The sequence below is a fragment of the Archocentrus centrarchus genome, chromosome 22 (genome assembly GCF_007364275.1).
Source record: "Archocentrus centrarchus isolate MPI-CPG fArcCen1 chromosome 22, fArcCen1, whole genome shotgun sequence".
Lineage (NCBI taxonomy): Eukaryota > Metazoa > Chordata > Actinopteri > Cichliformes > Cichlidae > Archocentrus > Archocentrus centrarchus.
The window spans coordinates 15,535,724-15,552,221 of NC_044367.1; the positions used below are offsets into that span (position 1 = coordinate 15,535,724).

Consider the following 16,498-nt stretch of genomic DNA (forward strand, 5'->3'; position numbering starts at 1 on the left):
CTTAATTTTCTAAGTGCTGCATGATTTAAGTGTGTGGTGTCTCACACTCTTAAGCATCCATATTATGCCTCAGTTTGTTTACTGTCTTATAAAGGAGACGTCACATGTAGTTTTAGTCAAATTTTGATTTAAGCATGGCTTGTTATGTGTTATTAGTGTAACTTTAAATAATGTGCGATACAGACATGAGACAGAGAGCAGACAGACTGACTGTGAAATTAGAGAAGTGAGGTTGTGTGCCTTGCCTTTTTTTTTTGTTTTGGTGACATCACTTTAATTACAGTTTCCTTTAGGAGCGCGAGGCACAGACAGGCAGAGTAGAGTGAGGGAGTTAACTGTTAACAGTGCAGCAGGACATCTGAACATACTTTTGAAAAATGACTTTTAGATCTACAAGGTATGTATAAATGAAATATACTTTATATATTGTAAAATATTGCATGTGCTCTGTGGCAAGTACATTCTGTTAAGAATGTACTTGCCACAGAGCACGGCTTTTGCTGTGAATGTAAAATCAGTGAGATGAAAAAAAAACATGTCTTTTTGCATGTTATATAAATAGTGTTACATATCAATGACTAGAAGAAGCATGTTTTCTCCTTTTTTTGTGTTTTGTTCTTTTTTGTTGTACATTAAAAATTACTTGACTTGTAGAGTATCACATTTTCCAAAGTGTGTTCTCCTAAAGACAAACTGAATCCATGACAAATATTTGGTTGTTATAAACAGAAGCTTCTGCCTTCCGTTGTGCCTTCTGCTAACTGCTCCTTACAGCAACAGAAACAAACTTTGGAGCCACTTTGAATGTTCTGATGTAGTTTGAATGGGAAGTGAGTTCTTCAGCATTCAATCACATGCATGAAAGTGCAGGATACAGAGTTCGCATTGATGCTAAGATAATGCAAAACAGATTTCCAAATAGGTAATAGGATCTGGAATCAAGTAAAAATACCCCAAAAGCCATTAAGCTTTGCCATTAAGCTATTGGTGGAATATGGCAGTTGCTGCAAGGCTTGGACACGCATACATCTTTTTGAGTGACGTTGACAGTTGCATTGGATTGATCATTTCGTGATCATGTGTGGAGATGGACACATTTCTTTGTTGTATTTTAATTCTTATTGGGGGTTGTCATTAGTACCTAAAAACTCTGCAGCTGCAGAGGTGCAATTACTTTTGTTGTTCAACTATGTCTTTACATTTTACAGTTATCTTTCGGTTCAGTACAAAGGTCGTTGATTCAACGTACCTTGCTCCACAAGCATAAATATCTTCAACACATTTGTTACTGGCTTATAGATTTAGCTCTGCAATTGTTGAAACATTTCTGCAGTTGACAAAGGCACTGGAAAACTGAACCTGGTAGACACAGAAAGAATGACAAACAGTGCACACTGGGTATACATTTAGAACATCTGTTCACTGATATGAGAATAAGATAAGTAGACTGATATCTGTCTCATATCTGTATAGTAAATATTGTATGTAGCAGGGTAACCATTGGATGTGCAGAGACAATTGCCAGCTAAGTGCTGGCTAAAGCTACATATTTATCACAGATATGAGAATGGGCATCATCTGGTATTTTACAAAAACTTAAGGTAAGAACATAATTTATTGTTGATGTTTGACCGTGTCTTTATTTAATGTTTCCTGTGTCTTTATAGCATCCCAGACTACAGCACCACAATATCATATGGAGACAAAAACGACACCAATGACACTCAATGTCCAGATCATGAAGTCTGGGAGTGGCTCACCTCCAGCCAACCTGTGTATATTCTGCTCATCGCTGTGCTGGGAATTCTGCTTAACATGTTCGTCCTGATTGTTTTCTGCCTCCACAAGAAGGCCTGCACCATAGCTGAGATCTACTTGAGCAACCTGGCTGCTGCTGACCTCGTCCTGGTGTCCTGTTTGCCCTTCTGGGCCGTTAACATCATCAGTGATTTTCAGTGGCCTTTTGGTCATTTCATGTGCAAAGCCATCAATGTGGGGATTAAGATCAATGTCTACTGCAGCATATACTTCCTTGTTCTGGTTAGCATCGATCGCTATGTGGCACTGGTTCATGCAATGTCTCACGGAAGAATGCGTAGTCCAAAATATGCTAAACTAGGGTGTCTGCTGACGTGGGGTTTTGGCCTACTCCTGAGTATACCTACGTTCATCTTCAGGGAAGTGAGATATTTCCCTGATTATGGTACCGTGTGCTATCTGAACTACCCAGACCACAAAGTGGAAGTGCTCTGTGATGGGATGTTGATCATTTTTAGCTTCATTATTCCCATTTCAATTATCACATTTTGCACTTTTAATATTATTCAGTCTTTGAAATTGCAGGCAATTGAGAGGTTCAATGCTGAAAACACAGAACGAAAAGCCACCATTTTGGTACTGGCAGTCCTCCTGGCCTTTCTAATATGCTGGGTGCCATTCCATGTAGTTACCATAGTGGATGTGCTTTTACGAGCAGAGGTACTGGAAGGCTGTCACCTTGAAAATGCTCTTGACATCAGCATGCAGATCTGCACCTACTTAGCCTTCTTCAACAGCGTTCTTAACCCTATCCTGTACGTTATTGTAGGAAAGAACTTCAGGAAAAAAGTTCAGGAACTCTTCCAGCAGTGGGGGATTAGAAAGAAATTAACATCTGAGTCCACACGTTCAAATCTGTCCTCTACATTGAAAACTTCTGTATAAAATGCTGCACTCTTTGTGTGCAAAAGTACAGAAGAATGAGAGTAGTGTGGAGTCATTTAATAATATTATCTTAATATGATATGGTTAAAATGATATGCTAGATTCATAATTGAAAGCTATGTAATAATCTGGCCAAATCACACATTGTTGAGAGATTGCTTAACATACTCTTTCTTTACAATGTTAACGGATGCACAAGGTTTTAATGCTATCTTCAGAAAAAGTGACTGTGTTTCAGATTACTAACAAATGCAAAACACTTATGTCTTTTAGCCTGAACTGGGAAAAAACAAAAAAACAAAAACTGAAGACACATTTTGGATTTTCTGTGTGTGATATGGTTGGGTTCATATGTTATAAACATTACTAGGCATTAGAATTTAGGAAGTACAGGCAGTGTGATGTAAATCTGTGTGCAGAAAAAAATAACATAAATAAATGTTTTCTATTCTGTAGTTTATTGCTGAAGATGCAACCAGAACCACTATTTGTTTTACTCAGAACATAATATTAAATAAAACCAACAATGTGGTCTTTTGCTTTCTGAATCTTTATGATGCATTCAACTGTTGAGCATCAGAAGCTGGATGTTGGACCAAATGCTCCAAGGGTTTTCTGGTGTTTCTGACTCACAGTTTCCAGAGTTAAACAGGATTCTCCCAACGAGTTTCCAGTCGTGACGCACAGACATGCTTCTTTTGTTGGCTGCACAGACATAACTTTCTTTTATTGTATATTTGTCCCCACACCACCATTTAATGGCCAAGTGTTTACTCAAAATGGGCTGTGGGCAAGGGTACACCCAAAGGTGTCCTCAGAATGAAGGCATAGCTTGCCAAGCAGGATATCAGGTTATACCACAATTGCTAGTGCTGAAAATTGTTGTGGAATAAAAAGCATGCAGGCAGAAAACGTTACCTCAAACTGTAAAATGTCTGCCAGGAAATACACAGTTTAACCTCATTTCATGTGTTTTTGTGTGCTTTTCAAAATGTGATTTTTAGTCTCTTCTTTCAAATCTGGGATGTTTGTTATTCCCACATTCATACTCAAAGATCATTTTAATTAGTTTTTTATGGTACCATAAAAGTGAAGCTTTTATTCAAAGTTTTATGACTATTCTGTAATTGGTTGACAGTCATTTAATGGAGATGCCTAAAATTTTGTTTCATGAATGAGTCCAAATCACAAACTGTTTATAAAACATGGATGTATGGCTTCATCCTGTTAGTGAAGTCCTCTTATGATGCCTGAAAATGAGCCCCTTCAGCACAGTTTCCTTGGTGAAGTGAAACCAGACGTGATGAACACAGGCTAAAGGCTCGTGCCAGTGAGCAAAGTCTGGATCATCCTTGTTTATGACTCTACTGAGGACTTTATAAAATAAACTGCATTTTTTAAAATTCAGTTTGGACCCAAACTGAGGGGAAATATGTTTACTGAGGTCACAGAGTAATGGCACTAACTGGAAGTGTTAATCCAACTAGGGAAGTTGCCCCCTGCTGGCCATTAAAAAAAGACTTCACGTGTGTTTGGTGTAACTTTCCAAACCAGAAAGCCAGTATATTCAACTTTCATACAGACTTTGGTCCCAATGCAGTTTTATCTCTTCTGAAAAAAATAAATAAATAAATAAACAAATAAGCTGAATATTGATAAATCTTCAATTTTCATTTGACTTCAACATATATTTTATTTTGTGGCTTTCCTTTTCCAACACCAGATATGCCTTGCTGAATTGGTTGCTAAGACTGACTTCTTTGAAGCTGGCATGTGTGTGGTGTGTGTGTTCTGGCTGATAAACAACCATTAGCCACACTCCATTAAATCAATTATCCCTTCTCTCTCAGAACTGAAATCCTGATAGAAAGATAATGACACATGCATTAAACCTGTGCTGATACAGTTAAAAGGTCAGTCTACAGCATATATTTGTTGTGAACATGCCTCTTTTTTTTCTTTTTTTCCTTTGAATCACTGTTACTGTCCAGCAGCTTGAACATTCGGTTCAAACACGCCAGCTAAGCTACTTATGGAGAATAACACAACGGCTGAGCTTGTCTGCAACCACACAGATGCATGGGACTGGGTTTACGCCATGCAGCCTGCCTATATGTCAATCATCTGCCTTCTGGGAGTGATCGGCAACTCCGTTGTGCTTTGTGTCCTCTGCCTCCAGAAGCGGCGAAGCTCTGTTGCTGACATTTACCTGAGCAATCTGGCAGCGGCTGATCTCCTCATGGTTTCCTGTCTACCATTCTGGGTATCTACTATAATCAACAAGTTCCACTGGAGATTTGGGGTGTTCATGTGCCAACTTATCAACATTGTCATTGGGATGAATTATTATTGTAGTGTGTTGTTCCTTACAGTTGTGAGTGTGGACAGATACCTGGTTCTCACAAAACCGTTGTCTCAGGGAAGGCAGAGACAGGCCTTCTGGGCACATGGAATTTGCACAACCATTTGGATTGCTGGTACCTTGCTCAGTTTCCCTGCTGTTCTTTTCCGCTCCGTGCAGTTCTTCCCCCATCTGGGTATTGATGCATGCTACCTAGCGTACCCCCATGAAGGGTGGCGATTGCGGTACAACATGACTGTGAACATAGTCTGCTTCCTCATCCCTGTTCCAGTTGTATCGTTCTGTAGTTACCACATCACTAAAGTCATTCGAAAGAGACAGAATATAAGAAGAAGCAACAGCGGGAGTGTGGAGAGGAAGGCAGCGTACCTTGTGCTTATTGTTTTGGCTGTTTTCATTCTTTGCTGGATGCCTTACCAGATTCTAATCTTCTTGGACACCTTGGATTACTATGAGGTCATCTCTGGATGCACGTGGGCATATGTGCTGGACATTGGCAACCAGTTAGCTACTTACCTTGGCTATAGCAACAGCGCATTGAATCCTTTCTTGTATGTGATTGTTGGGAAGAACTTTAAAGAGAGGGCAAGGGAAGTGTTTCAACCCCTGCTATGCAGGAGGAAAAACCAGTGCGAGGCATCTGGTTATGGTGATTCCAACCTCATCTCAAGTAAACAAACAGAAAGCACAAAATTCTAAATTTATTTACACATAAAGAGTATTCAGAAAAAATGTTTGTGAAGGAATTGAACTTCATGTTATCATAATTGTTAGTAGTGTTTGACGAGATTTAGATAATAGAGACTGCCGTGGCCATTTAAGCTTAGCTTTACTTTTTTATATTTTTTTTCAAATTAGTGTTTCAGTGTCCTTAGAATAAGAGTCTTTTTTGTGTGTCTCACACCCACACAACAGACAGCAAACTTACAGTAATCATTTGCAGGGGAAAGCCAATGAGAAACCTTTATCACACCAGCTGTGAAACAGGTCTAAACATGCAGAAGAGTGATCCTTTAACATCCTTGGTATGTTTGTGCACAACCATATCACACTTCTTTCTTTGGTATGAATGTTTTTTTTGGCATGTAGCCTAACTGCACGCTTAGATTGGCAAAGCCAGAACCAAACACTTTAGAAAACTTAGCTGCAGGCAAAACTGTGTTCCCTTATGTTAGAAATGTTTATGTTAGAAATGCATTACCATATATATATATTTGTTTGTTTGTTTTGTTTGTTTTTTATATTTGTTTTCCTTTTCCTTACATATACGTTTTCATCAAGAAATGTAAATATATAGTGTTTTGCTTTTTCCTTATACATGTGTTTTCATCAAGAAATGTATATATTGTTTTGCCTTTTCCTTATACAAGCCTTTGTTCTTTTTACATTTCCTCGTCTCCTCTTTTACTTTACCGTATGCATTTCTGCCTCATTATGCAAATGAGGAGGGCTGCCTTCTTGCTCCAGCTCCTCTACTATTGGTCAATAAACAGGAAGGAGCAGGATCCATGTACAGGTCGATTGTGCATGCCTGCGCCTTTGACTTCAGTTTAGCAGGCTCAAAAAGTTTGGCAATATCCGTAACTGACACACCCGCAAGCAAAAATGATTCCAAGGCATCAGCGGGCAGAAAATATCCAGGTCTCCCAACAGTTCTTGTGTGGTACACAGACTTGTGCAAGCAACATGCCACCTCCTCCAAAATCTTTAGAACTTATGGATCAGCTTCATTATCTGTGTCTGCAGCAGAGATGTATAGTAACGAAGTAGAACTACTTAAGTACTGTACTTAAGTACTAAAATGCAGTATCTGTACTTTATTGGAGTACATATTTTTTCCCCTACTTTCACTTTTACTCCACTATATATTTTTGATTAATTTAATACTTTTACTCCGATACATTTTTCACGTGCTGAATCGTTACTCGTTACTATTATGAAAACGTTATTAATCATCCCCAAGTCATAGTATCAATGCCAGAGCGGTAGATGGCGCTGTCACGGTTTATGAAGCTGGCTCATCATTGGGCGATTTGAGCGATCAAGCCTATAAAAAAAACGCAGGCTTCGTCTCCGCCTTTTGCGCTGTTGCTTGCAAGTATTGAGGACAGAACGCGTCAGCTTACTGTCCGATATCGAGATGGATGACGTCCCAGGAACACCTTGTCCAGGTTTGTCTTTTAGCTGCTCTGTGGACTGCCCCTCTGGCCTTTTGAGATGTTTTATTTGTGTTTGTTTTTTTGTAAACACTTGTATGGCCTTTTATCATTGTACTCCAGCTTCAGCCAAATACATTGTGCCTTTCAAATGTTTGAAATAATATAAACAATGATAATCAAACTTTTGACTGCCTTTCTTTAATATACACAGTACTTGTACTTTTACTTGTACTTGTTCTTTCGGTACTTGAGTAGCAATTTTTGAAATACTTCTACTTGCAATACTTAAGTACCAAAAAAATTGAGTACTTCTGTACTTCCACTTGAGTATGGTGTTGAAAGAACACTTCAACTTTTACTCAAGTCAGTTTTTTTATATAGTACTTGTACTTCTACTCCACTCCTCTACTCCAGTACTTTATACATCTCTGGTCTGCAGCTAAATGGAGTAGCTTCTCATTCAAAATATCTACACAAAACAATAAATAGTCATCACTGACAGTTTCAGCTAAGCTAGCAAGGTGACTTAATTCTTCTGCAATTGTCTGAGACAAGACCTGGAATTGTCAGCGACCTGCCTGGAAAATTCATGGATGCTCATCATCTTTATGATATAGCCAAAGGTAAGGTTAACAATAACATTTACGTGTTAGTTAGCCGTGGTAACGTTATCCATCATTGTCATTTTACCGTTCTGTATCTGTGTATAAAAGAAACAGTCTCCGATTGGAAAGTAAGCTAACTAGCAGCAACTTTAGCCACAGGTAGCTAAAATATATACTGCTGCCTGTCAGTGCTATAACATTAAAAGGTTTACTTTTTATATTAATGTCAAATCACTAACATCTTCCAACACTGTTGTTTAGAATAGTGTTTTAAATACTGACTTAAAAGCTATATGCCAAACCATTTCCACGTTCTGATGTGATTCATAATTTTCTTTTTGCTTTCTTCTTGTGTCCATCTTTCTCAGCAGCAGCCCACCTAACAAGCATGGCACAGTCATCAAGATGTTGCTGCAGTGTGCCACGCTGTTCCAATAATAAACAAGAAACTCTGCATTTGAGTTTCCATGATTTTGCAGTGGATGCAGAAATACGTGTCTGTTGAGGGAGAGCAATCAGGAGAGATGAGGGGCCAAGTTTTTAAATCTTTTGTGGAGGAGGACAGTGTGTGACAGTGTCTAAAAGGAGACAAACCAGTTCAGAGCCTCCCTGCCCCTTCAACTCACACCTCTTGGATGAACATTCATTACTGCAAGCAGCTGTACATCTAACCTCTTTTTTTTAATAGCTATTAATGAATGAATTGATGCTGTGATGAATTCTGTAAAATGTTTTGTAAATAGCTTGTCTTGAGTCATATGCATATGTACATCTTTTACATTTAAATTGCATATTTTTGTACACTCTACACATCTGGCAATGGAGCACGTGAAGGAGAAAAAATGCTCAAATTAAAGCTTCCCTTGTGTAACAAAGAAACAAGGTTTTTGGCAGTTTCTTGCAAACATTTAATAATTATATTAAACATTGTACATGGAGCAGTGATGGTAAAAAAAATATATATTTATTTATATTCAACTTAAGAAAGAATAGAAATGATCAATGATAGAAATGATCAAGTCTCTGTCTCATTGAGAGGATAAGGTCCTCATCCTCCTTAAGTCAATGCAGCAACTTGCATATCTCTGGTTGTGGCTGTGTGTCTTTCAGTTTCTCCCTGCTGGCCATGATGTGAGGATCTGGAAGAGGACCTGCAAAGTGAGATATGACAATTTTAACATAGATTTCATTATGTCACGTGACCTTGAAAACTATGACAGTCACACTAATCACCTCCCTGTACATGTTTGTAATACAAAAATAACTCCTTTAATAGTTTAAGTTGCTGCAAATTTTAATAGTAAAATTTTGTTATAAAGATAATAGAGAGGGCATATATGAAAAGCAAAGCAATACGTTCTATTCACTTCTATGGTAAATGGACTAGTTCTTATATAGAGCTTTTCTACTCAGTCTGAGCACTCAAAGCGCTTATACAACACATTTACCCATTTATACAAGCACTTCCAATGATTAACTAAGCTAAGTGCTTTAATTAGCTAACATTCACACTACAACGGTTGCGTCGGAGAGAAACTTGGGGTTAAGTATCTTGCCCAAGAATACATTGGCATGTAGCCTGGAGTAGCCAAGAATCGAACTGCTGACTTTCCGATCAGTAGGTGACCTGAGCTACAGCCACCCTTATGTTTATGTTAGAAATGTTTATGTTAGAAATGCATTTATATATATATATATATATATATATATATATATATATATATATATATATAGTTGTTTTGGCAAAATTTATTGATTTACTGTTAATTTATTCAAATAGCCATTTAGATGAATGGGGGATGAAGAAATGTGACTGATGCCTGGGTCTTCTAGGTTCTTATTTGTCTGCGGTGTTTATCTCCTGACATCATTCGGCTCACCGTGCGCCTTTCATCCTCACTGAAGCTCTTCAGCCTGGGATGAGCGTCTTCAAGGATACACATCTGTATCTTTGCAAGAGTTTAATTTCTTAGCACATGGTGCAGCGGGTGGACAGTAAAAAAGGCGCAGATTGTGGTGTCTGTCGGCAACCGAAACTGCAGGACACACAGACAGCACCGGGAAACCACATTTAACTTCCAAATAACAAACGACTGTATTTTTTGTGACGGGTGGCAACCCTAGTCTATACAATAAGGACCTAATCAAGATTAGAGCCTAAAGACATTCTATTTACAAAACAGAAAGATCACATAATGTTAACCAGCAAACAAATTGACTAATGCTATCCTAGTCTAGTAATTAGAAAAGCTAGAAAAGACAAAAACACGTACCTCCATAACGTTCAATGAAGAGTTTGTAGCCTTTGTCCAGTTGTGAACATGTTGTTAGTGAAAACTTGTCTGCATGTCACAGTATATCCTAAAACCGTATTAGACTATGTAAACTCCATGGCCAAAGGTGCGGGCATGCACAATCCACCTGCACATGGATCCTGCTGTTTATTGCCCAATAGTAGAGGAGCTGGAGCAAGAGGGCAGCCCTCCTCATTTGCATAATAAGGCAGAAATGCATACGGTAAAGTAAAAGAGGAGACGAGGAAATGTAAAAAGAACAAAGGCTTGTATAAGGAAAAGGCAAAACAATATATATATATTTCTTGATGAAAATGCATGTACTGTATAAGGAAAAGGAAAAACACTATTTTTAACGCTGGGCCACCGGCCCAGGACCATGACATATATATTTACATTTCTTGACAAACATGCTTGTGTAAGGAAAACGAAAAGAAAATTTATACATTTCTTGATGAAAACGCATGTATAAGGAAAAGGAAAACAAAATATATACAATATATATATTTTTCTGCTTTTATTTTTTAATTATGTCAGTTTTGGTCCTCCACATGGTTGAGCCATCACTCTCAGAAACTAAAAGTGACCAAAGGTTACTCTAAAGAGAAAGAGGGGAATACAGGAAAGTCTGTAAGATGGTAAGGGCATAGCTGCACTTGCGTGTATATTGTTTACAATGTGTACACCCACCTTCTGACAACTCCTCCACCAAAACCACAATATTTTACCTTTACATATGTTTTGACTTTTTGAACTGAACAAACAAGTAAAAACATGTTTAATGGAGGATCTCAGAGGCGGTGAGGAGTTTTTGTAATTGTTTCTGCAGAGGTAGACTAATTCTTTCCCAGTGTTTCTAAATAGTGGGAAAGCAAATAGAAAGGATTTCAAAAATGCTGAACTTGAGGGCTGCTCTTGACAAATGCTTCCCATTACTCCATATTGTCTAAAGAGAGACAGGCTGGCTACCTAAAAAAAAAAAAAAAAAAAGCCTAATTCTTGAAGGAGGCTGGCGTTTATCCATTTTGTCTATAAAAACACCAGGGTTTGGTTTCTTGAATGAGCCCATGTGTTGAAGTTGGCACTCACACGTACTCAAAGTCACAGATGTAAGATAAATATATAAAACTGACTTCATCGTGCTTGGGCTTTACTAAGAATATAGTATAGTTTTAAACATGTACTACAACACAGCATTTGAACAAAATGAACTTTATCCTCCCCGAAGGTTAAAGAAATAATCTTAATATTATTTTAGTTTGAACTTTGAGCATTGAAGCATGAGTTGTCATACATTCTGTGACATATCAGCCACAACATATCTGAGGCTATTAAGAGTTGGAGTATTTTTGCTTTGTTAGGAAATGAATATTTAGGATGTTTTGGTAATGAACTAGTTTGTTTTTAAAAAAAAAAAAAAAAAAGGCCTCAGTGAGTATGATGGTGATTCCAGTATGCTGTTGTCATTTTGACCATAAAAGGAAGATACAGCCTCAGTCATACTAATTTTTCGATCATCGTTTACATTCCTTTCCTACAAATAAAAAAATTTATATTATCTCCAGTGTGATTGTAATTTGGCTTAACATTTGCCATTGTTGCCAATATCGTGAGTTTGAATAAAACGCATTATCAGAACTGGATGAAATACAAGCTGAAGATAAATTGGAATAATGATAAATTATATAAATCATGCTAGAGTTTTTTTTTTTTAGTTAAACATTTGAAAGACATTAATTGTATAAACTGTGAAATGTTTATAGATGAAAAATTAAAGGCTTTGTTAATGACATCACAACAGCATAGCAGACAGAAAGAGGTCATAGACATGGATAAATGCTCTAATTTGCTAAATCAGATGGCTGATTCATACAGTACTGTGCAAAAGTCTAGAGCTGCCCCTCATTTCCTCATATTTTGCTTCCAATGAGCCAGACAAAATTTTTTTTAATTCTTTCCACCATAAAGACGGCATTTGTCCTCCCCCTGTACCTTTAATGCAAGTTTTGACACCTCCGTATTTATCAGTAAAAACTTGGTTTGATGAACATTAGAAACAGTTCCGACTTTTTTTTAAAGTGTAGTCCTAGTAAGCCCCCAATAACTTCTGATACATTGATTTTGATCACCATTCGATAACATCTGGAGAATCTGTTTGGCTGCTGCTTCATCTTTCAGCATGAGAATGATCCCTAATACACTGTCAATGCAGTAAATGCACACCTGGATAGAAAAATACAAATTCGGGTCATGGACTTGCCTCCCCAGCAACATTATTGATGCACTGTGGGATCATTTTGACAGAGATTAAACAAAAGGCAGCCAACATCCAAAGAAGAGCTTTAAATCTTCTTCAAGAAGCCTGGAGAACTTTTCCCGAACACTACTTAAAGAAATTACAAGAAAGTTCAGGATGTGTTAAAGAATAAAGGTGGTCACACCAAATAAAACACGTTCCCATTAGAAGTTGCTCAAGACTTTTGAACACTATTGTACATGAAATGTACTTACACATTGAGTACATTTTTTCACAGACAATACATTTTTCCTTTGAGAAAAAATCTTATAGGTGCATAAAGGTACTGTGTATCGTGACAGTTTCAGTAACATAACACTTTAGAACTTGTCATTAGTTTTTCAAAATCTGTGATGATAATGAAAATAGTAGTAATATTTTCCTAACAGCCTCTGTACTGGAATGCTCACAGTCTGCACTTTGTCTCCAACACGTACTCCACTGCATTTTCAGCTGCTCTTATCAATGTACGCTGTCCAAATTTTGACTCCTTCATAAACAACTTGATAAATTCAACTCCTTGACTGTTGGTGTGGAAGAATGCACCTCTATATACAAAACGCCCATAGAAGCCTCACTGTGTACTCTGACCAGGAGCTCGCTGTGCACAGTTAAGCCCCGTTTCAGACACGTTTTCTTTCATTTCCACTTAGACCACAGGAGGAACATTATCATGAAGCATATGGTAAGAAGTTCTCTTGTCTTTTCAAAATACTCATCCAGTTATTAAATTGCAAGAAAGGAGACGATAGACAACAAAGAAGGTGTAACTGATATTTTTAGGCTACAGAGTGTTTTCTTTTAACGGGAAAATAATCATCTTGTTAATGTGGAGGTGTCTGCTTCCTCCCCGGACCTGAGCTTTCCTAAGTGGATAAAAGAAAGTCATAAAATTAGCAACCTGTCCATTATTTATATTACCTGCTTTGTGTTCAGTTACAGACGTTTAGTTAAAAATTTGAATTCCTACTTAATTTAAAATGTTCAGCTTTAATCTAACAAACTAACATTGTACTGAAGTGTTATGAATAATTATTTTATTTCCTAGTCAGTGGAGTCAATGGAGCTCACAACTGTGGCAACGGCATGGATTGAAAATAGCAGCTTGTCTCTGCCATCAGAGTCTCCACTCACTGCAGAATGGAACTTTATCCACACCATCATCCCCCCATACATCTTCACCTTATCCCTCACAGGTCTTCTCTTTAACGGCTTTGTACTGGGGGTGTTTGTTGCCCACAAAGATCGACTGACTGTAGCGGAGATCTATCTGAGCAACATGGCACTGGCTGACTTTATTCTTCTGTGTAGCCTTCCTTTCTGGGCAATGTCCATTCTCGACGAGTTTAATTGGCCATACGGAGATGCCTTATGCAAAATCATCAGCGCCATGATCATCATTAATTTTTACACCAGCATCTTCACTCTGGTTATGATAAGCGTTGATCGCTACTTAGCATTTGTGAAGCCCATGAAGGCCAGGTGGCTGAGACGGACGCTCTACGCCAAGGTGATCTGCGTCATCCTGTGGATATTAGGGCTCTTACTGAGCACGCCAACAATGGCTCACAGAAAGGTCAAGTTCTTTAAGGAGTATGAGACTACAGCCTGTATTCTGGATTACACCCATGACAGCTCTTGGAACCTGGCCCGTCAGATTGTGATGAATGTGGTGGGCTTTGCTCTTCCTGTTCTGGTCATTGTTTTTAGCAGTGGAAATATAATCAAGGTTTTATCTCAGAGGAGGGAAAGTGTTGGCTTTCATCATACCAGTGATAAAAAGGCTATGGTGCTGGTGTATGCTGTTACACTGGTATTTTTGCTATGTTGGAGTCCTTTCCAGTTATTCACCTTTCTTGATATACTTTGTGATGTCAAAGTGCTGGATGAGAAGTTGTGGTCTGGCACTCTGGATATAGGAAGACAGCTCTCAGTATATCTTGCCTTTCTCAACAGTGCCTTAAACCCCTTGTTGTATGTCTTCACAGGGCAGTCCTTTAGAAAGAAGGTTAGCGCCATCTACAGAAGGACTAGATATCTACGTAGAGGATCAGACATGACCACATATCAACGCTCTGCTGTGTCCACTTACATCAACAAAATAGAGCAAATTAAAGCTGTGGTCATTTTTAATGGCAAAGAATGACTCATGCATTTCTTTTGCTGTTTATGTGTAAAATGACACAATAAGAAGAACATGACTCCAAAACTATTATTTCATTAGACTTAGCATGATATAATGCTGTCATATGGTTAATCAGAAGTATCAGAGGATATTTAACTTTGTGCTTTCAGGAAATAATGTGCGCAAATATAAATAACGGACAGAAGCTGGAAAATGGAATTAAATGTATTAATGTGTCTAATGACACTTTCGTCTTGTGTTGTGGACACAATAAGAAGAACATGACTCCAAAACTATTATTTCATTAGACTTAACATGATATAATGCTGTCATATGGTTAATCAGAACTATCAGAGGATATTTAATGGACAGAAGCTGGAAAATGGAATTAAATGTATTAATGTGTCTAATGACACTTTCGTCTTGTGTTGTGGACACAAAACATTTATTTCTTTGACCTGTTTTATTGCTTTGTAGTGACAGATTTATGTTTGACATGGGCTGTCTTTTTTTCTTTGTTCGGTCTCAGATTACAGGCTGCTGTGGCACTCATGTTTGTACAATTTTAAATACATAATTCTACCTGTGTATTTTTGACATTTTAGCCGAGGTTTTTCTGTTATCAACATTTGATCATTTCCATGTCCACTTTATCTAAATCAAATAACAATCTGTGTAATGATTGCACATCTTTATTTAGACAATGCATTGCTACAGTCATCCAGTTTCCATTTCCTGCTACGCCTTCCTGGAATATTCTTGGAAAAAACTCAAGTGTACTGAGTGGAGGAAAGATCTAAGCTTTGTTCTCCATTCATGTTCTTGAACAATATGACGATAATGCTGATATAATTTGTATAAATGTGTCGCCGTAAGAACTGAATTTTAGCAGACTCCAAACAACCTACCTCACTGTTTCCATTTCACATGTGCATAATGCTATTTGCTTCTGGATGTTAATTCTGTCAGCTCATTAAACCTTTGTACTGAGAGGAAATGCTGTGGGTGGGAGTACATGTTGCTGTAGCTGTCTTTCCTCCACCTAATATTAGACCATCCCAAATTAACATCCACCACCGTGCAAAACTGCCCCATGGCTTTTTTTCAGTGCAGTTAATACTCAGGTCACCTCATTTTTGTCTTTTAAAACTGTACTATTTGAAAATAATGTATGGTATTGTAAATAATTTGTTATGTAATGTAATGTGCAGTATGTAATCTCACAGAATTGAACATAACCAAGCCAGAAACCTAATACCTAACAATGGATTATGAAAGGCAATTCATGGATGCAATGTATGCATGTATTTTGGGTGCATAGCCATTTTCACGCTCCGTCATCTAGAACTGATATTAAATAAGCTCTTATCAGCATAATCATGTTTACTTCAGTCACATAATTATGTTATGAACATCAAATTTTCATAATATCAAAATATGCACACATCTTTTTCTGTCATGAAACAGCTGTGTGGCGGGCAGGATTAGGACCCAGATGCAGGACTCGGAAGACAGGGAATGAACTTAAACTCAGCTTTACTACTGGAACTCACAAAATAAAACAAAATTAATGCAGAGCAGGAGCCAGGAATATACAACCTGAATCAACAGGGAAACACACAGCAGAGAGGGAGAACACCACAAGGGACACGCGAAGATGAACACATTAAATATGCACCAAGTAATGAGGGAAGAAAACAAGTGGGAGTACAGCTGACACTAATTACATAGGATGAGACAAGGGAAGTGCAAAGCATGAAAGACAAGAGACTGTCGGAACAAAATTAGAAATAACTAACACTGTGAATAAATCCCTGTTTTCTTTTCTGTCTTCTAAAATATTCTTCAAGCATACAGTGAAACAAAAAGGGCATCAGTCAGTGCTTACTAATACAAAAATGTGAATCCCACACTCTTAAAAAGTCTTGACATTTCTGAGATTTTATATTAGCCA

At 37.8% G+C, this 16,498-nt stretch overlaps 3 protein-coding genes across 3 annotated transcripts; all 3 read left to right on the plus strand.

Annotated features, from left to right (window-relative positions):
- The first annotated feature begins 326 nt into the window (after positions 1-326).
- Positions 327-3,406, plus strand: LOC115772885 (B2 bradykinin receptor-like). Its single transcript, XM_030719315.1, has 2 exons — positions 327-397; positions 1,668-3,406. The coding sequence occupies exons 1-2, from the start codon at positions 378-380 to the stop codon at positions 2,701-2,703; spliced, it is 1,056 nt and encodes a 351-aa protein (XP_030575175.1). The 5' UTR covers positions 327-377; the 3' UTR covers positions 2,704-3,406.
- Positions 3,407-4,735: 1,329 nt separating this feature from the next.
- LOC115772715 (B2 bradykinin receptor-like) lies at positions 4,736-5,764 on the plus strand. The gene has a single exon (XM_030719109.1). The coding sequence runs from the start codon at positions 4,736-4,738 to the stop codon at positions 5,762-5,764; it is 1,029 nt and encodes a 342-aa protein (XP_030574969.1).
- Positions 5,765-13,022: 7,258 nt separating this feature from the next.
- bdkrb1 (bradykinin receptor B1) lies at positions 13,023-14,565 on the plus strand. Its single transcript, XM_030719606.1, has 2 exons — positions 13,023-13,104; positions 13,468-14,565. Exons 1-2 carry the CDS (start codon positions 13,093-13,095, stop codon positions 14,563-14,565), a joined length of 1,110 nt encoding a protein of 369 aa, XP_030575466.1. The 5' UTR covers positions 13,023-13,092.
- Positions 14,566-16,498: the final 1,933 nt, after the last annotated feature.